The 22,123-nt window shown below is 51.5% G+C and overlaps 1 protein-coding gene across 1 annotated transcript in view; it reads left to right on the top strand.

Annotated features, from left to right (window-relative positions):
* The window catches only part of SCGB1A1 (secretoglobin family 1A member 1), a 51,463-nt gene extending 30,536 nt beyond the window's left edge, over positions 1-20,927 (top strand). The window contains exon 3 of the mRNA XM_075547550.1: positions 20,868-20,927. Coding sequence (XP_075403665.1) covers positions 20,868-20,927 — 60 coding nt within the window. The remainder of the gene's footprint in view (positions 1-20,867) is intronic.
* Positions 20,928-22,123: the final 1,196 nt, after the last annotated feature.

Here is a 22,123-nt window from a genome sequence, read left to right as displayed (position 1 = left end):
TCATGTGTAAGAGAGAGTTGTATATAAAGGTTAAGTGTGCATCAAGAAAACATCCCAACCCAGTGCTGCCCAAGCCCACAAGTCCAACATTAACCCATATGTCTGACACCAATCCACAAAGTCCTCCTCCATCTCACAAAACAGACGCAATGACGCTGACTGCAGGAGGAAAGCTGAGTCAGTGAATGTGTAAACCTCTCAGCACTGGCAGGGGCTCCACACGGCTGCTCCAGCACCCAGGGCTGCATCGGGGTAGGTCTATGTGGCTTCTCCTTGGGGATGTCTGCTCTCTTGCAGGAAGTGAGCCTTGCCAGCTGAAGCAGAGAACTGACTAAGGCAGCTGCACCCTGGTCCGACCATCACAAAGCAAGAGACCTGAGAACTCGAAAGGCAAGGCTCGCCGAGCCATTTATCCCTCCACCCTTCAATTAACCCCAGATGTGTTTATCAGCCAGGTTGGCACAATAAACTAACTCAATTGGCAAATGCTGGGGTATTGGGATGTTCACAACCATATTCTTTAAATGCAAATTCCTACTCCCGCCTCCAGAGGAAGACTCTCAAGGAGATGGGCCGACACCATGGCTGCCTCCGTGGGCTCAAACCTAAGAACAGCTGTGAGGATGTGCGGGCCCAGGCGGTGGGTGTTCCGTTCTGTGGTCCACGGGAGTCCCTCTGGGTCAGAACAGACTCCACGGCCACGAACAACAAGCTTCAGCTCTGGATCCTGTCTGTGGTGCAGCAGTTAAGTGCCTAGATGCTCACCCCAAGGTTGGGGGTTCAAACCCACCCAGCAGCTCCACTGGCAGAAAGACTTGTGGGTGACCTGCTTCCATAAAGCTGACAGCCAAAAAAAAAAAAATGCTGACAGCCTGGGAAGCTGTGGAGGGACACTGTGTCTTCTCTGTCACTCGGGGCCGATACGAGGGCCACAGTCATGACACCCAAGCACAAGAAACTCCAGACTGACTGGATCTAGGCTTTTACTGGGATGCACTTAGTAAGCATCACAGCCGGTTTTTGGGGGAGCGGGTGGGGAGTGCACTGTTCAAGTGCACTATTTATTTACCTCTGCCCCGCCCCCCAGGAAGGTTGGCCAAGTGAGGTCTGTAGTAGGGAGTTCGGACTGGGAGGTTTCCTGGGACATGGCGTTTTCAGTACTAAAACCAGAGGAGTCCAGGGCAAACCAACAAAACGGATCACCATGCACAGCCAGAACTCCCAACACCAAGGTGGGGAGCAGGGGTTCCCAAGCTCACAGGTGAGAGGAATTGTCTCCCAATCCTTCTTCCGTAGGAAGAGCCGCTCATTCATTCAGAGTGGAACGTGGATGTGAGGAGGTGGTCGGAGCTTTCACGACCCTCCACGTGAGACCACAAGGAAGGGACCTGGCGGGGGAGAGGGGAATGGGAAATGGGTCCAGCTGCCCCAGTTTGTCCCATGCCCCAAACCTACCACCTCCCCCGAGTGCTGCAGGCAGCAAGCCCCTACCCTGAGTTAACTGTGCCTTGGGTAAGAGGGTCCCACCTAGGTAGGAGGAGGTCACGAGATGCAGGGTGTCGGGGACTGGGGTGTTTCCTAGACATCAGACCCTCCTGGTCCCTTGTTTCTCCCAGGGGGAAACTAAGGTACAGAGGGGCCAAGTCATGTGACCACCCACGGTCACACAGCTAGGCAGCCAAAAGGTGAGTCTGCCTCTCCAAACTTCCATATCTGTACACATCTCTGATGCTGGGTCCAAAAGGGCAAGAGCACAAAGCCTGGGGGCAGGAAACTGGGGGGTGGCTAGAATCCAGAAGTGAGGAGAAGGTTAGCTGTCCAGGCTAGAACACATGGGGAAACAGAGGCGTCCAGAGGTCAAACATCTGTCCGAAGGCTCCATACAGGTCAGGAGGCCGCGCTGTGAGTCTGACAGAGCAGAGCGGAAAAGGAGGCAGAATGTCCAGGCGAGGAGTTCACCAGAGAGATCAAAGAAAGAAGAACCAAGGGGTCTGTCACCCAAGGCACAGCGACTGGTCCTGGTGCCTCTGGGGAAACAGAGGAAGGAAAGGAGAGAAGAAACGTCTTCATCTAAATTCTAGATTCAGCGCCCCTGAGTCAATTCCAACTCACAAAGACGTCTTAGGGTAGAACTGCCCCTGTGGGTTTCTGAGACGGCAACTCTTTACCAAAGCAGAAAACCCCGTCATGCTCCCTCAGAGCCAGTTGGTTGTTTAGAACTGCCGACCTTCTGATTAACAGTCCGCTGCAACCAGTACACCACCGGGGCTCCTTGTGGAATGGGACAGGGACACGGACTGTGCGGCTACTTAACCCCTTGAACATCTGCCTCCTTTAGCACATAAGGCCCATCAGCAGTTCAGAAGCAGCAGCCACTCTGCAGGAGAAAGATGGGGCTCTCTGCTCCCCTCAAGAGTTAGAGTCTCGGAAACTCATGGGGGAATTTCTTCCCTGTCCTGTAGGGTCGCTGCATCAGCATCCGCTCAATGGCCGTGAGTTTGTTTGTTTGCTTGTTTGTTTGTTTGTTTGTTTTTTCAGAAAGCGGCTAGAAAAGTGGGGGTCTGAAGACTTGCTGAGTCAGAAACGGGCAGGGAGTGGAAGCACAGAAGAAGGCCCGGGCCCCTGGGCTCTGGAATTGGAGAGCTGGATTTTTGGATGTCACCCCAAAAGCCTCAGCCTGAGAGAGTCCTCTGAGCCCAGGTCTCTACCAGGCCCACTTGTGCAGCTACTCCAGGGAGGTGAGGAGACGTTAGTATCTTTTAGGTTAAAGAGCTCTGAGCCATCTGCAATGAGCTAGCGTAAGGATTTGTTGCTTGTGATACCAGAAGGGAAGCAAATGCTTTCCTTCGGTGTGTGCTGCCGGTGTTGGACTCTCGGTTAGTGGCGTGTGGCTAGAAGCCGTGCCAAAGCAGGGCCATGCCGGACGGGTGTCAGCAGAGTTACCAGGTCTATTTCTGAGAAATAGCCAATGAAAACTCTATGGACGTGGTCCACTGGGATGCCGGAAGAGAAGCCCCCCAGGTGGGAAGGCACGTCCTAGTACTAGTGAGGATGGCACAGGACTGGGCAACGTTTCATTCTGTTACACTGAAGGTCCCTACACGACAGAGCTGATGGACAGCAACTAACAGCCGTGTCTAACGAGACAAGAGCGGGAGACGCAAGGTAAACCATCTAGCTGCGAAGCAACAAAGCCCACATGGAAGAAGCACACCAGCCTGTGCGATCACAAGGTGTCAAAGAGATCATTGTGAGTGAGAAGGAGTGTGGAGTGGGGACCCAAAGCCCATCTGTAGGCAACTGGACATCCCTTTATGGAAGGGTCGCAGGGAGAAGAGGAGCCAGTCAGAGAGCAGTGTAGCAAAAATGAAACCTACAACTTTCCTCTAGTTCCTAAATGTTTCCTTCCCCCTCCCCCACCCTCCACCCCCACTATCATGATCCCAATTCTACTTTGCAAGTCTGGCTAGACCAGAGGATGTACACTGGTACAGATAGGAACTAGAAACGCAGGGAATCCAGGACAGATGATCCCTTCAGGACCAGTGGTGAGAGTGGTGATACAGGGAGGGTGGAAGGAAGAGAGGGTGGAAAGAGGGAACCGATTACAAGGATCTACATATAACCTCCTCCCTTGGGGACAGACAACAGAAAAGTAGGTAAAGGGAGACGTTGGACAGTGCAAGATATGACAAAATAATAATTTATATTATCTAGGGTTCATGAGGGAGCGGGGAGGGAGGGAGAAAATGAGGAGTTGATGCCAGGGGCTTACGTGGAGAGCAAATGTTTTGAGAATGATGAGGGCAATGACTACAAAAGTGCTTGACACACAATGGATGTATGTATGGATTGTGATAAGAGTTGTGTGAGCCCCTAATAAAATGATTTTTTTTAAGTGGATACCCAGCTCTGAGTCTTCGAAAGCAGAAATATAAGGAAAGTGAAGTTTTAAGGCAAGAAGGGACCTGGGGAGATCAAATAAAGAAGAGCGAAGGCAGCACAGTTCTCTAGCCCCTGGAGCAACCGTTGAAGCAAGAGGAGAGTCAGGAATCGGAGAAGGATCTGGAATGTGTGGCTATTTGCCTCCTTGAACAACCGCTTCCTTTGCAGGAGACCAAAAGCACTTGCCGAGCACCCGGCTACCAACACTGGATATTTGGATCAAAGAGTCTATAGAAAAATCCCGATCAAAGTGGGGGAAATGCAGAACAAAGTTGTTCAACCTCATGGACTCCGGACTTCCTAGATTTGTGCAAAGTGGATGAACTTCTGAAATTACTACTCCAAGATATAATCTTTAAATCTTAAACCATAGTATACCCAGAAGTTATCTTAAAACCCAACAACAGCTTAACTAGTTTTTTAAAAAGTCCACCTTGAGCGTTTTGTTCTTTTAAGATTGATCTCCCTGGAGTCAAATTGACAACAGCAAGCAGAAGATGAGATGATAGGTTTGTTAGGGACAGCGAGTGAATGAGAAGGGAACAACCCAGAAAAGGAGGTTAAGACGGGTTGCTGAGCTGACTAATGTAATCTATGTCACTGAATGTACATGTGAAAACTGTTACATTGTTGCTGTGTGTGTTCTCAATGTCAATAAATAAATAAAACTTAAAAAAAACTCAAGGACTTGGGGATGATGCAGTCAGCTGTCCTCTGTGGCAGGTATTTATGCTACAGAGTTGGAAACCACATGTGTGTGAACATTAGGAGCAGATGTGAGCATACTTCATCTGGTGTGGTTAAACGGAGGGGCTGGGTAAGAATGTCATGCAGTTAAATCCCCTGTGCTCATAATGACCGGTCTGGAAAGGGAAGACCCTCGCGGTGATGAGACGTAAAGAAATCTTAATACACATTCTCATGACTGCACAGAGTCCCTCCAATAACTGCCCCATAAAGGAACTGTCATACAGGAGCTCCAATATAGAGGAATCATTTCTGTGCTCGGCAACTTCACCCTGCCTGCGATTATCTGTAGATAAGAGCAATCGGGTTCTATACCAAACCACGGTAAAACTCAGCAAACCCCTGCGGTGGGGTGGGGGGCAGGGTGAGGTCAATTAGCACCAGGTCAAGACAATGACTCGCCTTATTCCTTGTTCATCATGTCACCAGCTTAAATTACCCATTGACTCTGTATATGTTAGTTGTGAGATGTACATGACTTATGAAAGATCTGTAGGTCCCATTAGATATTCCCATGGGAAAATACACTCACTCTCGCAGTCCTGACAAGGGACGAGGAGCCCCCGTGCCCGCTGTCTGTCTGTCTGCCTTTAATGCTTTCCCACAATCGCAGTGTCACTCCTGAGGACCCGGTTTGAGTGCTGGGAGCCCTTCACCCCGACAGTCTGGGGAATCACAAGACCCTTTGATGGTCATAATCAACAGGAAGGGAAAGAGAGCCCTTCAGAATGGTAGAGCCAAGATCCGAAAGGGATTCTGGGCCTTGAGCACCTGAGAATCCAGCACACCATGCCTCCCAGCTACGTCATCACTGTGGACTTGGTTCCGAGGAAGCGCAATCCCAAGTGCAACAGAACCAAGTGGCGCCCAGGCCTGCGCCATCCTCTCAATGGTGGTGCTGGAGGCCGGGCGGCAACTCTCCCAGGCAGAGTGAAACTGCTCCCAGGGTTTCTGAAACTGTCTTGGGGAGTGATCATCCGGGAACGAGGTCTCTGCGGTTGGAACCGAAAAATCCCTGGCTGTGCAGAAGCCTTGAGGGGAGAATGAGTCACACGTTTATAGGGTCGAATTTCCTGAATTGCCCAAGGTGAGACCTTTCCTGGATGGACCTTTAAACTTTGAAATGGAAATCTTTCTAATGTGACCTTCTCGCCACTTCCTTCTAGAACGGAATTCTAGAAGGAACAGAATTCCAGCAATCCCATGATAAGGCTGCACCCTAGATTTAACGACACTTAGGATTCCACTTGGAGCCTTTTTAATCTTTAACTGGATCTGTACATCTAAAACTTTCCCTCTCTTACCACACACACCCCTGTCTCCCACCACCGGGGCCTCCCATCCCACTTCCTCTCTGGTCCTAGTCCCTCCCATTGGGCCCTCCAAAGACGGATGCTTTTTAAAAAACCCAGCGGCCACACCCAATGCATCAGCAGTTTTCTCTGCCCCAATTTCTTAAAGCTACAGATGGAGAAACCACAGAAGGAAGTCCCTGCCCACGCTGTAAAGAACCATCACATCAGCCAACCTGCACTGGACGTGAGGTGCCTCGCACGGGCATAGTTCACGAGACCCTTGCTCCACTGCTACAGTCACAAGGTTTTCACCAATACCCTCCCAACAGCACCAAGAACAGCAGCCCGAGACACAGGGAAACGGTCGACGTCCGTGGAGAAGGACATCATGCTTGGTGAAGCAGAGAGGCAGCAGAGAAGGGAAACCCTTCAAGTGGATAAGAACAGATTTATGAAGGTCGTGATGCTGCATGGTGCTGAGTGGATGCTGACCCCGTGGGATAGAGTGGAGCCTGTCTCATAGGGCGTCAGATCGTTTCTCTCATGGAAAGTTCGGATGGGTTCAAACTGCTTACCATTCAGTTAACAAACAAATGCTTGAGCATTTGCAATCCAGAACGCATTTTTATTGACAAAGTTGTAGCTGATGGGCTAGATGCCTGCGCTTCAAGAAGCCACCCATCCCAATAAATGGGAGGGAGGTGGGTAACTTGAAGTAAAGTCTTCTAACTTCAAGCCAACACATTTTGCTACTTCCTGCCTCCCCAGTGGCTGACAGGTGATACCCAGCCAGTTCTGGCCCACAGCAACCCCGTGCACGACCAAATGAGCCGCTGCCCGGTTCTGCACCGTGCCCCCCTCGTGTTCTGTGTCCGCCCATCTCATCGAAAATCTTCCTCTTTTTCGCTGACCAAACAGGATCTACTTTCTCCAGGGGCCGGCCCCTCCCTATAACATGTCCAAAATACAAAGTCTCGCCACCCTCCCTCCTAAGGAACATTCTGGCTGGGTTTCTTTCAACACGGATTTCTTTCTTCTGAATCAGTTCTCTAAAACCTGCCAACAGAATGGGAAAAATAAGTCGAAGCTGGCGACTCAGCTCCCTCGCATGAAAATGAAGATCAGTAGAAAGCCTGACAGTGAGGTTGTTTTTTTTCCTTATTTTGGAAGTGCTGACCCGTTGCTTGAGCAAATATGACCACTGTTCATTGTAGGTCAAGGTTCAAGTACAATCTAACCTGGGCTGAGTTTCTGCGGGCGATCAGAGGCAGTGAACGGTTTGCAGAGGGTGTAAGCAAAGAGCAGCTTGGTCTGTATTGGAAAAACCCAAGGTGAAGGTGAAGGTGGTTGTTTTCGCTCAGGAGATGTTTTTTGTGTGTGTGTTCTGTTTCCTCTCCAAGCCCCACAGGTCAGGGATGGGTTTCTAAAGACAGAGCTGTTGGAACCACATTCTGAGACAACGCCCCCTGCCAGCAAGCCAATTCTGACTCACGGCTCTGGGGTTTCTGAAACCGTCCGTCTGTCGGGGAGCAGAGAGCCTCCTCTGCCTCCTTCAGAGGCTCAAACTGCTGACCTTGCAGTTAGCAGCCCAGGGAACAACCAGCTAGGCCACCAGGGTTCCTTCTAAGACAACACCCAGCATCTTATTGCCAATTAGTTCACTGTAACAATGTGAGCCACTTGACTTTGGGAGGCCCCATGAAAAGGAAACGAAACAAGGCGACAGCCCTCCGTTCGCTCTGGCCCAGGGCCACCCCACGTGTCACAGAGCAGCACTGCTCCACAGGCTCGTGGTTGGTCCTGATTTGATGGATGCCATTCACCGGCCATTCTTTTAAGACACCAGTGGGTGGGGACAGGCTTCCAACAGACCCAACACAGTCATGTCGATGGGGTTCCTTCCAAAAGTTATCTCAAGTTGACACCCAGCATTCCCTAGAAATGCCACCAAGTTCCTTAGCAAATGCCCTCTCCAAGAAGACTCGTCCCCCACCTTCTCCTTTCTCCTCCAGCCTCCGTCCCCTCCCTATCTCCAGATGATGGCCTCGTCTGGCATGTCTCAGGACAAGAGAAGCCATGATCAAGACCAACCTCATCTTCCCTCCAGGGAGTCTGCCGCCAACCCCCCTGCATCCAGGGCACACACTTGCCCTTCCAGCCTGTGTTCCGCTGGAGGGAGACCCGCCGTGCCAGTCTGCCAGAGCCGAGAAGCTTCTGGAGACTCAAGACTTAAAACTGGGACAGAGGGGGCTCCCAGGATGTGGGTTGCTCGGGGCTGAAGCCAGGAAATTCCAGGGCACACTAGGCCAGCGTGGTCACACTGAACTGGGCCGAGATCAGGGGCCATGATAGAATGCTGGCCTTTCTCGTGGGAGACAGGATTTGATTACCAGCCAATTCAGCCCTCGGCTGTTAGTGGGGGCTTTTGTGTTGCTGTGAATGCTGGAGGTTTCAGCAGAGCTTTCAGACTAAGAGGGACTAGGAAGATGGGGCAAACCCGCCAATGGGAACCTCCCGGATCGCAACGTGCAGACGCATGGAGTTGCCACAAGTCACAGCTAACAACCTCCTGCTCTTCCCATTGAGACCTAGGGAATGCTGGGGCTGTCTCCCGTCATCGGTTAGGGGCTCTGCTCCTGCAGTAATCCCCTCTCTCTCCGGCATCATCATCTGTCTCTCCTCTCCTTGGAATCCTTGGTAAGAGCAAATCACTGTGAGTCAGAATGGACTCCATGGCCGTGAGGTTTTGCTTCTAATGTCCTCCCCCTTATTCATTGAACTACACGGTCAGCAGTGTGGGAGAAAGATGAGACTTTCTACGCCCATAAAGTTTGACAGCTTCAGTCACCCAGAGAGCCAGTTCTCTTCTGCTCTGTGTGATCACTGTGAGTCAGAACTGACCCCAGGGCGTGAGTTCGGTTTTTGAGTTTAATGTTAGCTCAATAAAAAGGTTCTTCCTCACCCCCACTTCTCTCTCCTCTCTCCGACCCAGCCCTTCCCAGCCAAGCGCTCTCCATCCTCCGGAGTTGTCTATCTCATCCCTTCCAGAGCAACTCCTGCTCAGACTGTCATTCCTGTCAGGTCAATAAAAGCTTGATTGTCAAGCCCATCCATGCGGCCAAATCCAAGGCCAAGTCTCTGTTCGCCTCTTACTCTATCTGCGGTGAGACATCCAGGTGTTTTTGTTGTTGTTTTGTTTGTTTAACTCATCACGGGCCAATACTTTTTAAAAAGAGAATAATATGAAGATGAAATCGCAAACCATGAGTAGAAATGAGCAAGCACTTGTGTGGTAAGTCAAACTCAGATTACATTCAACACTCTAATCTTCCACTTTGAACTTCTGTGCACATATCACCGTAGACTGGTAACAGATCCTTAACAAGCAGGCACAGTTTCGGAGCCACTCTTGGAAGAGCTGACTCTCACCCTCTTCTGATTCCCTCCGAACACATCAGCTGCTCGTTCTCAGCCTCGTTCACTGGATCTTCTTTCTCTCCCGGGATCGGAGAGGCCCAGCACTCAGTTCCCTTCTCCAATTCAATGCTCTCCCTGGTTGGTAACAACCAGGCTCATTACTTTCAATGACTTGGCACGGTGTCTGCAACAATGAACTCAAACATATCTACTTTTGTGAAGAAGGCACGGGACAAGACAACCTTTCATTCTGGGATACACTGTGTCAATACTGATGCGAGTCAACTCAATGGAAGGACACCTAACGACAACCACAGGCGTTGAGTACCATCTACAAGCCGATGGCTCCCAGTGAATGTCTCCAAGCCGAACGACTCTCCTGAGCATTACACTTAAACACATCCAGCTATCTACTTGCATGCATGACGGTTGTTAAATAAGGATCTCCCCCTTAACGTGTCCACAACTAATTGTTGAGTTTTCTCTTCCAGACCCTCTGTTTCTCATTTTCCTCAAACTCGCTTAAGGCTTCTCAAGCAGCGATGGCAGAGCCAACCACAAGAGGCATCGTTTTGCTGTGACCCTCCACCCCCTACCACGTGCAATCCACCAACGGTTTCCATCAGCTCCACATTCAAAATAGCCCTTCCTCAGGAAAAGGGAAACAGGGATCTAAGAGGCAAAGCTATGGATATAAGTATAAGCATAGGTGTGTCCTTATGTAAATATATCAATTCATGAAAATACAGGTATTGGCTATGTACATATATTTATATGGCAATACATTGAGGAAGAGGACAGACTTTGGGCCTCTGCTCAAGTTCTCCCTCAATGTTAGAACACTTTGTTCTAACAACCTGGCACTCAGTGATGTTCACCCTTCCGGCACAATCGCTGAAGACAAAATGGGTGCACAAGGGAATGTGGTGAAGAAAGCTGATGGTGCCCGGCTATTAAAAGATATAGCATCTAGGGTCTAAAAATATATTGTTGAGAACAAAGGTGGTTGGAGCAGAGACCCAAAACCCATATGTAGACAATGAGACACCCCGTCACAGAAGGGTCACAAGAAAGGGATGAGTCAACCAGAGTGCTGTATAGCACTGATGAAACACACAATATTCCTCTGGTTCTTTGAGGCTTCCTCAGCCCCCACTATCATGATTCCAGTCCTGCCTTTCAGTTCTGGTTAGACCGGAGCATGTACATTGGTACAGATAAGAGCTCAGGACTCACGGAATTCAGGTCAGATAAACCCCTCAGGTACAGAAATGGGAGTAGCGATATTAGGAGGATAGGGAAGGTAAGACGAGGAGGGGAGAAAGGGGGAATGAATCGTAATGATTGACACATTGTGTCCCCCCCGTCCCCCACAGTGGGATGAACAACAGAAACATGGGTGAAGGGAGACAGTGGTCGGTGTAAGATACGAAAACCATAATAGTTTATAATTCATCAAGGGGCACAAGGGTGAGAGGGAGAGGGAGGGGAAAAAAGAGGAGCTGACACCAAGGGCTCAAATAGAAATAAAATGTTTAGAAAATGATGATGGCAACATATGTTCAAATACACTTGATACAATTGATGTGTGGAATGGCTGTAAGAGACCTCAATAAGATTATTTTTTTTAATAGCCCCTCCTCTTTGGCCAACCACAATTCCCTCTTGCCTCATTAGAATATTCCAGGCAAGAACTTGGCCTTCTTCATGGTTATCCTCAGGGTCCATAATCTAGTAAGTGCTCAATAACTACGTGTTAGCTGGACGGATGAAATAAAATCTTCTCAGTTCTGACTCCCCTGATGAAGAATTTATGATCATTGAAACAAAAGCTGCTAAGTAAATGATCAGTACTACCGAGATGGGAAAACATTAGCTATGTGGTATAATAAGCTGCTTTATAAACAACATATTTACTCACGATGAGTCAGTTGTGTATTTAGGAAGATCCCCAAGTTTCGCTTTTAAAAGGCCTGGTTTTCTCAGTGGTTATGCAAAGCCTATTGGTGATTCAGTGGTAGGCCTCTCTCCTTTCATGCAGAAGAGGATGTGGGTTCAAGACTCAGCCCAGATACCTCAAATATAGCCCCCACTGACTGTTGGTGAAGGCCAGTGTAATGCTGACAAACAGGTTCCAGCCAAGCTTCCAGACTAAGGTGGGCTAGGTAGAAAGCTCTGGCAATCTACTTATGAAAATCAGTCAGTGAGAGCCCACCCTGTGGATCACGATGGTCTGGTTTCATGGTGTGTGGGGTCATCATTAGTCGTTAGCTGGGGATGGAGACGGCTTGATAGCAACTCACAGTAACAGCAACATGCAATGCTTGGATCCGTCCTCAGCCTAGCTCGATGCAGTTAAACGATATCCTTGAAAGTAATACATTTGCATTTTTAAAACTTCATTCTATGATTCGAACTCCTGCCTTGGATCTCATTCGGGTATGTCCAATAAACATCTTAAAATTTGTAGTGTTTGTTTCCAGTCTGCACCGTGCATCTTAAAACATTTAAATCTTCTGACACGGAGGAAAGGACCTTGGAAGCCACGGTTGGTTTCAAGCTCTGACATACGCTGACAATTCCAGTGCACTCAGTGCCGCAGCGTTGAGTCGGACTCCTCGCAGCACTGTAATACAGAGTAGATCTGCCCCGTGGGCTTCCACAATGCACTCTTGGCAGGAGTAGGACGCCTCCTCTTTCTCCCAAGGAGCAAGATCGAACTGTTGACCTTGAGGCTAGCAGCCCAATACCTAATCCATTACGCCACCAGGTCTCCAGACCATTCCCACAAACCCTGCAGAAACAGCAGGACCATCCCTCGGTCTATACTAAGTGGCCCACGTTTGCCATTTGTCCAGTCAACTGTCCCATGTGCTGCCATTCTCTGACGTTCAGTTTGGCTCACAAATATTCCCTGAAGGCTGATTTCAGACCAGACCCAGTGCTGGCGCCAAGGACTCCATTGTGAATCAACAATATATGGTCCCGCCTTTTTGTTTTGTTTTGTTTTTAAAGCCAGCTGGAACCATGGAGAGTACCACAGAGAAGAAAAAAGAGGTCCCTACTGTTCCAGAGACCCTTAAGAAAAAAAGCGAAAGGATTTCACAGAATTAAAGCCCATGCACCTGAAAAACAAGTCTCCCCAAAAGATGCTTCGAAAGACAAGGAGTAGGCTTATCCATGAGAGAGCCAAGCACTGTCACAAGGGATGCAGGCAGATGGACAGACCTGAAACGCAGATGGCTCGGGTGGCAAGAAAAGCTGGCAACTTCTTGTACCTGGAGAGCCCAACCTGGCATTTGTTATCAGGATCAGAGGAAGCAATGGTGTGGGCTTCTCTGCCTTCAACGGATCTTCAATGACGCCTTTGTTGAGCCGAGCAAGGCTTCGATGAGCGTGCGGAGTACTGTGGAACCAGACATTGCTTGAGGGTACCCAAACCTGAAGTCGGTGAAGGAACTCGTCTACAAGCGTGGTTCTGACAAAGTCATAAGGTGTGGATTGCCCTGACAGGTACCGCTCTGATTGCATCGTCTCTTGGTAAACACGGCAACATCTGCAGGGAGGATCTGATTCCCGAAATCTATACTCTTGGGAAAGGCTTCAATGAAGCAAATAACTTCCGGTGGCCCCTTCAAGTCATCTTCTCCCCAAGGTGGGATAAGAAAAAACCACCCTTTTGTAGACGGTGGAGATTCAGGCCACAGGGGAGAGCAGATCAGCAGGCTTATGGAAAGGAGGAGCTAAGGTGTCTGACACGATTGGTTTTGTAATTTGGTGAGTTAATAAAACAGTAACTGCTTTCAAAGGGGAAAACACACACACACACAATGACCCCACGCGCGGGATCTTCTTCCGCTGGGGAATAACGATACTCTTTCTATCAGCTGTGCTCTTGCTGTCGTTGGTTACCAGGGAATCAGCTACTCCAGCGTCTCGCGGTCAGCGGCATGCTCAAACCCATCGTCGTGGCCACTGTGCACTTTGGTTTCGAATGCCCTCCATCCGAGGGGACTCTTCTTCCAGAGCTGTGTCCACATGGTTCTGTTGCGATCCATTGGGTTCTCACTGGCTACTTTTAAGAAACTGATTTCCAAGCCTTCCTTTCAAGACCATCTTCATCTGGAAGCTCCACTGAAGCCTGGTCACCGTGGTCGACCCTTGCTGGTCCTTGAAGAGCCGGGTGGTATTGTTCTCAGTATCACGGCAACATTCAAGCCCCTAAAGCAACCATTCTCAACTTGTGGGTCGTGACCCACTTTGGAGCTCGAACGACGCTTTCACAGGGATTACCTAAGACCATCGGAAAACATATTTTCGGTGGTCTTAGGAGCCAAGACACCGTTCCTCTATCCATCTCCATGCAGGTCCACCCACATGCAAATATGCCCACATACGTGTACCCGGTGTGTGAAGACTTATCCATGCTACACCATGCTTCAAGACAAAATTTCATTTACTTGTCATTAGAAATAAATATTTCCAAAAAAAAGAAAGAAATATTTCATAACATATCATTATAGATTGTTTTGTGATTCATCACTTTGCTTTAATTCTGTTCAATTTATAACCATGAAAATACATCCTGCCTATCAGATATTTACCTGATGATTCATCACAGTAGCAAAACGACAGTGATAAAGGAGCAAAGAAAATAATGTTACGGTTGGGGGGGTCACCACCACACGAGCAGCTGTAGGAAAGGGTCGTCCTCACATGGTTGCTATGTTGGCGTCCCCTGTGCTACGACTGTGTGGTCAATCCATGTCATTGTAGGTCTTCCTCTTCTCCACGGGCCCTCGGCTTTATCGGCCATGTCCTTCTCCAAGGATGAACCTCAGCTGGCGATATATCCAAACTGTGCCAGAAAAAGTGTCAACATCCTTGCTGCTCAGGAGCATTCCGCCTTCCTCCAGGATAGATGGGTTTGTTCTTCTGGGAGCCCGGGGTACTGTCAAGATTCTTCACCAGCACCAGGATTCCCATGCACCAATCCTGCTCCAGTCTTCCTTAATCATTGTCCCATGTTCACATGCACAGGAGGTGACTGAAAATACCCTGGCTTGGGTCAGGTGCACCTTCGTCCTTAAAGTTAGTTACATCTTTGCTCTTTGCGGTCTTGGGCAGCAGATTGGCCCAGTGCAAATACATCATTTTATTTATTGACTGCTACTTCCGTGAGTGTGGATTGTGGATCCAAGCAAAATTAAGCCTTGACAACTTCAATCTTTGCTCTGTGTATCCTGAGGTTGTCTGTCGGTCCAGTTGTGAGGATTTGTTTTCTTTGCACTGAGTTGAAATCCATCCCGAAGGCGCAACCCTCTATCTTCATCAGCAAGTGCTTCAGGTCCACCTCGCCGTCAGCAAGCAAGGTTGTGTCGTCTGCCTACCCCAGGTGGTTAAATAAGCCTTCCTCCAATCCTGAGACTGCATTCTTGAAAAAGATGCAACCCTGAGGCACACCTTGTCTGACTTTAAAACCATGCAGTGTTTCCTTTTTTTTTTTTATCATTTTATTAAGGGCTCATACAACTCTTATCACGATCCACATGCACGTCAATTGTGCAGAGCACATTGTTTCTTCGTTCCGTTTGAATGACTTCCTCTTGGATCATAAGCAGGTTCTGCAGGGGTACCACGAAGTGCTCTGAAATTTCCCTTCTTTACACTGTGATCTGCAGTTGGTTATGATCCGCCTCGACATGGTCAGTAAAACACATGCAAACTGCCTTTGTTTTGGCGGGTGGATATCAGTTAGGTTGGGATTAAATTCGAGCACCCAGACTGTCACAGAAGCTCTGGATGAGGGGAGCATAAACTGCTACGCCTCCACAGGTCAAGGAGCAAGTGTTTCCCAGAGGGAGGGGGTGTCAGGGACAAGAAGCTGGCGGGTAACTGTGTGGGGAGGGCCGAAAGCACAATTCGCCTGGGTCTGACGCTGGATCATAAACCCAAAGTGACACGGGAATGCTTCCTGGAGTTGCGATGCGAGGGTGACTCTGGGGACTAGAGCGGCCTGTCCCAGCCACCAAAACCACAAGAGTAGATGGGCTTGAAAGCTAATCCCTTGAAAGAGCAGCCACAGACTAAGGCTCCGCCATGATGATTAAAGAGGCCGACCGGTGGGTCATCCGCAGGTAGGCGGGGCCAGTCATTCCGCACAGAGGAGGCTCACCCCATCACCTCCAGCCAGCTATGACCTCTCCCCCCTTTATTCTTCTAAACAGCTGAATGGTTCACAGGGAGCCGGTGCGTGCCCAGCTGGTGAATTTCCACGTGAACAAATGGGTTAGTGTTTGGCTATTACTCTTAGTAGGTTGGGGGCGGGTGGGGGCGGAGCTTGTCCCCAAACACCCAGAAGAGCTGTGGAAGAATGTCCTGGCCATGCACTTCCGAAAGATCTGTTCTTGAAAATCGGGGGAAAACACAATTCAACCCTGAGACGCAAAGCAAACTTTGTTTCTGTTGGTTGGTTTTTGAAGAGCGGTACTAGGTGCCTGGGCTGCTGCGATTTCTCCAGGCCCAGCCTTCCTCTGGGCCACCCAGATGCCGCTCCCACTGTGATTTTTTAAAAGCAGATTTTCTTGGTGTCCGGACAGGAAAAGGCTCGGAGAGGCGCTTCAGGCCCCTGCAGCTGCAGCAGTGCGGACAGGCTTGCCAGTCCCTGCCCTGTCAGGAGGTTGAAAGGTTGAATGCTTTCTTTCTATTTTTTTTTCCAAAACCATTTTATTGGGCGCTCATACAGATAGCGTATCATTCCATTGTCCTATCACATCAAGCAGGAATGTCCAATTGCTGCCACAATCAGTTTCCAAACATTCTCTTCCTTCCTGAACGCCTTGACATCAGCTCCCCGGGAAGCTTGGTGATCTGTTTGCAAAGGCAGCTCAAGCCCTCCCTCCCACAGAGCTGCTTCACAGAGAAGTGGCTGACTGTTAACATCCTTGCCATCAATAGTGGCACTTCATTGTCATTATCAGCAGCATTTGGTAGTTTGGGCACTTCTTCCCCATCCGACCCACCCCCAATTTTTAATTGTGATTTGCGTGGAGCGCTACAGAGCAGGCCACCGGTTTTACATTCAGCAATGTCCCTCCATTGGGTTCATCGCGTGCCTTGCTCTGCATCTCCTTAACATATCATCATGGCATTGCTCGTCCCACGTCTGCCTGGGTTTCCCGTTTCCAGGCCTCTTGGTTCCCAAAACATCAGAGCTTTGTCCTGGGCTCCCCCATGCCACCCTCCTGATCTGCACTGGTGGATTTGTCCAAGGTGTGCGTGCCTCCCAGTGTGGTTTCCCTAGACACCTGCCTATTGTCTGGAGGCAGAATGAACCCTGGGGCGAGGTCAGTTCCAGGCAAGACGGGTGAAGAAGGGTCTTTGTCTGGGCACCCATCTGTCTCTACCCAACCAGGAAGTCTAGAGATTTTGAGTTCAGCTCCACATTTTTCTCCCTGGAATGACATTCGGAAACTCACAAGGGCCATTCTACTCTGTCCTATAGGGTCCCTCTGAGTCGGCATTGACTCGGTGGTGAGCTTGGTTTTTGATTTGTTTGTTGAGTGACAGTGTGCTTCGGCTCACTCTGCCGTGGAATGCTGGCTGTGTGCTACAGGGCCCTGCCGTCTAGATGCTAACAGAACCCCCTTCCCCTGCCTGTGACAGGCAAACATGTCTCTTAACCATGAACCCCCATCAATGAGTTGATGATGACTCGTAGTGACCCCGTGGGACACAGCAGAACTGCCCTTGTGGGTTTCCGAACCTGTAACTCTTTACAGAAGTAGAAGACCTGCGCTGTGGGATTTTCAAGCTGACCTTTTGGAAACATGTCACTGGGCCTTCTAAGGACCCTCTGGATGGGTTTGAAGTGCCAACCTTTCTGCCCAGAGGTGACAGTTCCCGTGGGAGCTCCTTGGCCACTCAACGACCTCCTGTTTGAATTGTCACGGGAAGCAAACGAGGGGATGAGTCCGCACCCTGGCCAGGGACGTCTGTGCGTCCTGCCATGCACTCTTTACGGAGGCTTCCTCCATGCCCAGCACTTGACACAGATCCTCCCGCTCCAATCTCACAACAGCCCCGTGGGCTTGGCTCCCAAGACCACACAGCTCACCTGTGGTGGAGCTGGCCCGGAGGAGCCCCCAGTGCGTGTGGGAGGGAGGGTGGGAAGCCGAGTGTGATGTTTATACACACAGCCACATTCCATACATTCCCGGGGGCAGTCTCTGGCAGGCTGGAGAGAGCTGAGAAAAGAAAGAAGGGGGTGGGGGTGGGGCGGGACGGAATGGGGGAGCAATCCGCAGATGCTGGTGGGGAGAAGGGGCATTAGCACTGATTGTGAGGATGGATACACAGCTCCGTTTAGAAGCAGCTTAACGATGGCAGTGTATGCTACGTGGACATTATACCAAGAACTACTGAAGCCAAGCGTGACCAATGGTGCCCATGGGTGAGGGAGGAAGAGCGTCTTCCTGGGGGCACTGGGCTCATGTTCATGGTGGTGGGACCATTTGGAGAGGGAGAACAGCCAAGGTCCATGGCCCTGAATTGTGCACGTAGATGTTGTGGGAAGGTGAATGCTATTCAAAATGGGAAAATAGCGAGAACAAATCTCACGAGTAACAATGAGTACAGAGGAAAGGAACTGTCCTAAAATCGAGGGTGGTAGAGACTGTACAAGCCTCCGTGTTATGGGTCAACCATTGAATGGTGTGATATGTGGATGAAGTGCCCGCAAAACTGTGAAGAAGAAAGAGGAGGAGCAGGAGGAAGAGGAGGAGGAACAAGAAAGGAAAAAAGAGAGAAAGAAGAGCTACTCAGAGAGGCAGAGGGTGGCGAGGCAGTGGATCCTAGGCTGTAGGGTCGGAGGTTACCGTCTCTCTCATGGAGTCCAGTCATCTCCCCTCCGACCTGGTGACCGCACAGAACCCAAGTCTGCTCAGAAGCATACACAGCCCCCTGGTCGAGGCAGAGGGTGGGCTCCAGGTCAAATCCTTCCCCAGCTGTGGTCCTTACCTCTGACCGTGGGTCCTCCTTCCCGCATCTTCTGGTCCTCCTCACCTGTGACAACATCCAAGGTTGCCTCGTGGCATTTGGACTCTAGGGCTGGAGTAGGGGGGCCTGGTCCCTGCTGCCCGTTAGTGTCTCCACTTGGGCCCCCACAGGCCTCTCCCCTACTGTCCCCCTCTGGCTTTTCTCCCAGAAACACCCTCTGTGGACTACACACCGCACCGCACCCAGGGCTCCCAATAGCCCTCAGGTCTTTGCTGCCAGCCTGTAACCCACAGCTCATGTGAGCACCTCCGTCGGCACAGGGGTCCCTCCACTGCCCTTGCATCCTCGGCTCTTAGACCTTGCTCAACACCCCCCCCAAAAAAACCTGCTGGAAACCAGCCCCCCAGTAGCCATCATCCTAATTGCTCCCTCCCTGCCTCTGAGGCCCCTCTCAGATCGCCCAGCGTCCACACGCAGATGCCATTCACCGTCAAAGTCCACTGCCTTCCTCCGGTCCTCTGCCAGGACGTATCAAGGCGTGGCCCTGCCCCCCCCCCCCAGGGTTCCTTGCAGTGACAAAGCTCGAGTCTCTGGGGGAGAGGTCTGGGGACCCAGCTCCTTGGTGATTCCAACGCTCCCTCCACCCCGCACCCCAGTGTGAGAACTGAGATTGCCTCCCCGTTCCCTGACCTCAGTCAGGAGGCGTCGCCAAACATTGAAGATCGTTCTAACCAAGAGGCTGGAGGTTCAAATCCAACCTGATGGGCCAGAAAGCCCTGGGGGGGCTCCATTCTCCTCTGACACGGGGGGCGGGGGGGCATTTGCCAAGAGTCGGCATTGAATGGACAGTAGCCGGTGGCTGTGGTCACCAAGCGGTCAAGTCATGGCGCCTACTGCACCTCAAGGTCCTTTGCCATAAACAGCCACACACACTTCCCACGTGGTTCTTAGGGATCACCCATTGGGTCAGTGCCGCCATCGCTCCCAGGTCAGGTCATGGGGGGTAAGGGGAGTGAGCAGACAGCATCCCTAACACACTGGTGCTTGTGGGTAAGCGCAGGCCAACCTCCCAAGAGCCACCCCAGGAAGGAGCGCCTGCCCACGGAGGCGATTCCCAAGCTTCTTAGCACCCGGGGCTCTGACCTGGCAAAAGAGGGGACCAAGGGAAGAGGGTGCATTGACGAAGGGAGCCTCAGAAGAGACCCTGACCGAGTCCAGGATGGAGGCAAAGACACAGCTGAGGGGAAGCCTGGAGGACAGCTGCTCTACAGGGTGGCCGGGCCGTGGCCGCCACAGGGGGAGCCCACGGACGACAAGGCCCTGTGGCTTCCGTGGGTTTGAGGGGAAAACCCGAAGTGAGGGGGTGAGGGGGCGGCCAGCGAGCCTGCACCCAGAGGAAGGTAGGCCTGGCCACTCTTCATTCGGAGCAGGGACAACATGGGCAGTGGTGACTACAGAGCAGGTAGCCTGCGCGGTTGTGGGCTTCCTCCTTCCACTCTGGCCCGGCCTCGGACCTCGGCGCTGAATCCCTTTCCCATCTCAGAGACCCTCCGATCTCAGCAGGCCTGGCGGGGAACAGGCTGGGAGTCTCAGTTCCCTTTGCTCCCCCACCCCCATTCTGCTCTCCAGAATGTGGCTGTTATCTAAGGACAGGGACCCTCTGGATTCCTTCTCTCCTCACCCACTCTCCCCATCATTTCAGTTCGCCAGGCCTGGAACTTGCTGATGGGGTTTCTCGGCCAGGGCAGGTCTGTTCAGCACACACAGTCCGTCTGTCTTAGTGAGACCCGGGGGTGACACAGAGGTGCTTAGCCCCTGAGACCTCTTCACACGGAGCCAGGACACCTGCCCACACCACCACCCCCCACCCCACCCCCGGCCATGCTCACCACAGGCCCCACCTTCAGAGCCAGGCCTCTAGTTTGCAACTCTCAGGCCGGGGGCCCGTCTTAGCCCCCTTCCAGGTCTCAGGACAGCACTGGCAGAGACGAGCCCCTCCTTTTAGTTATTTCATTTCCCCTCCTCCACCTTTTGCTAAACCGACCGCCCCACAGTGTTTGGAAAAGAGGAGAATGTAAACCGTGGCCGGCCCTCTCTTAACACCATCGCTTCCCGGTCTCACCCGCGGGGACCCAGCTAGGATGTCTGAGTAGGCCTGCTTCAGCACTGTTTGCAGGAAGCTAGTTGGATTTTCCACTCCCAACCTCCCCATCCCCTAAATACTTACGCCTTCTTAAAATAAGAGGTCCCCTTCTTGGGCCATCAAGGGCCCGTGGGACATGAGCTGGGAAATTACAGAAACCCTAGTGTCAGGCCAGCCCTTCTGGAAGGCTGCCAGGCTGCTCACAGCCCTTATGAAGATTGCTCCCTGAGAGCCTGTCATCAGCGGAGGGGAGGATTCCGTACAAGGAGCAGGCCTCCCTGTCGCAGAGCGGGCCCCCCCTCCACTCCCCTCTCCCGCTGCAGGTGGAGTGGATCAGGCTTGACGTCCGGGTGCTCTTGGTAGACTGGCTCTCCAAGTGGTAGACCCAGCCCCGCCTGCCACCTTGACTTTTTTCCCTGTTTCCCGGTGAAACAATTCTTGAGACGATTCCAACATGGCTGTAGGGAATATGCCTATCTCCAGACTGTGTCGTGTCACTTTAGCAAAAGGTTAAGGCAAGCTTGGTGGAAAAGGGGTGGGGGTGGAACTGCGGAGCTGGAATCAGGGGCAAGAGTAATCAGACGCCAGGTGTCCCCATCCCCCTGGAGGTCTGCGGGAAAAGCCCCTCCCCCCACAGTTCCCAGCAGGAGGACAGGGGGCAGGTCAGCACGTCATGCCTTGACTATGGCTTTGTGGTAGAATTCTCAGTTCATGTGTAGGAGCCGGGTTTGATGTCCTGCCCATGGTGCACCCTATGTCCAGCCAGCACCCATTTGAGAGAGGAGCCTTGCGTGGGAGCGTACTGCTGAGCAGGGTTCAGTGAAGCTTCCAGACTCCGAAGGACTAGAACTAAAGCCTAATGGATCACCATTCATCCCCAATCCCTCAGGAGGGTGGCTCAGGACCGGGCAACATTTCAGGGCCTCTTCCGTGGCCTCAACCTCATCTCAAAGCAGCAACTACGCCCCCTGGCAGGTGACGGGGACAGACTGTCCACCGAGAGCCACAGACCCCCTTCCTCCTACCGGTCTTACAAAGAGTATCTACTGAGCAGCCAGGACGTCAGGGGTGAGAGCAACTGGAGCCATGAGGTGAAGTCCCGATTGTGGTGGAGTTCGTGGCAGGGCCATCGTCAACTCAGAAGCAAAACCAGCAAAGGGCTTAACAGAGAAGGCCTGACCCATTCTCAACAAGCCCTGACCGCTGAGGCCCTGACCTCTGCCCCCACCCCACACACACACACACACACACACACACACACACACACAAACCAGGGCCTTCCTTGCCGAGTGTTCTGCTACTCCAGCAATTCTGCACACAGAAGGAGGCGCGCGCGGGGAAGGGAAATCGCCCTCGATTTGCTGCTCTCTGATGTGACCAAGTCGGAATGCACTCAGGGCTTGGAGGAATGCTCCGCTCCTGCCGGAGGGGGGGGGGGGGCGGGGGAGCCAAGCAGCATGGGAAAACAGGCCTCCGTAAACAGACCCTTGACCGCCCCACCCAAAACCCAGCAGTGATGTCCGTGAGGAACCTTATTCTGGAGCTGGGCGGGGCTACCCTCAGGAGATGACCCAGATGG

The sequence above is a fragment of the Tenrec ecaudatus genome, chromosome 4 (assembly GCF_050624435.1).
Source record: "Tenrec ecaudatus isolate mTenEca1 chromosome 4, mTenEca1.hap1, whole genome shotgun sequence".
NCBI classification, from domain to species: domain Eukaryota; kingdom Metazoa; phylum Chordata; class Mammalia; order Afrosoricida; family Tenrecidae; genus Tenrec; species Tenrec ecaudatus.
The sequence above is the reverse complement of the archived record's forward strand: the minus strand, read 5'-3'. Positions and strand labels throughout refer to the sequence as shown.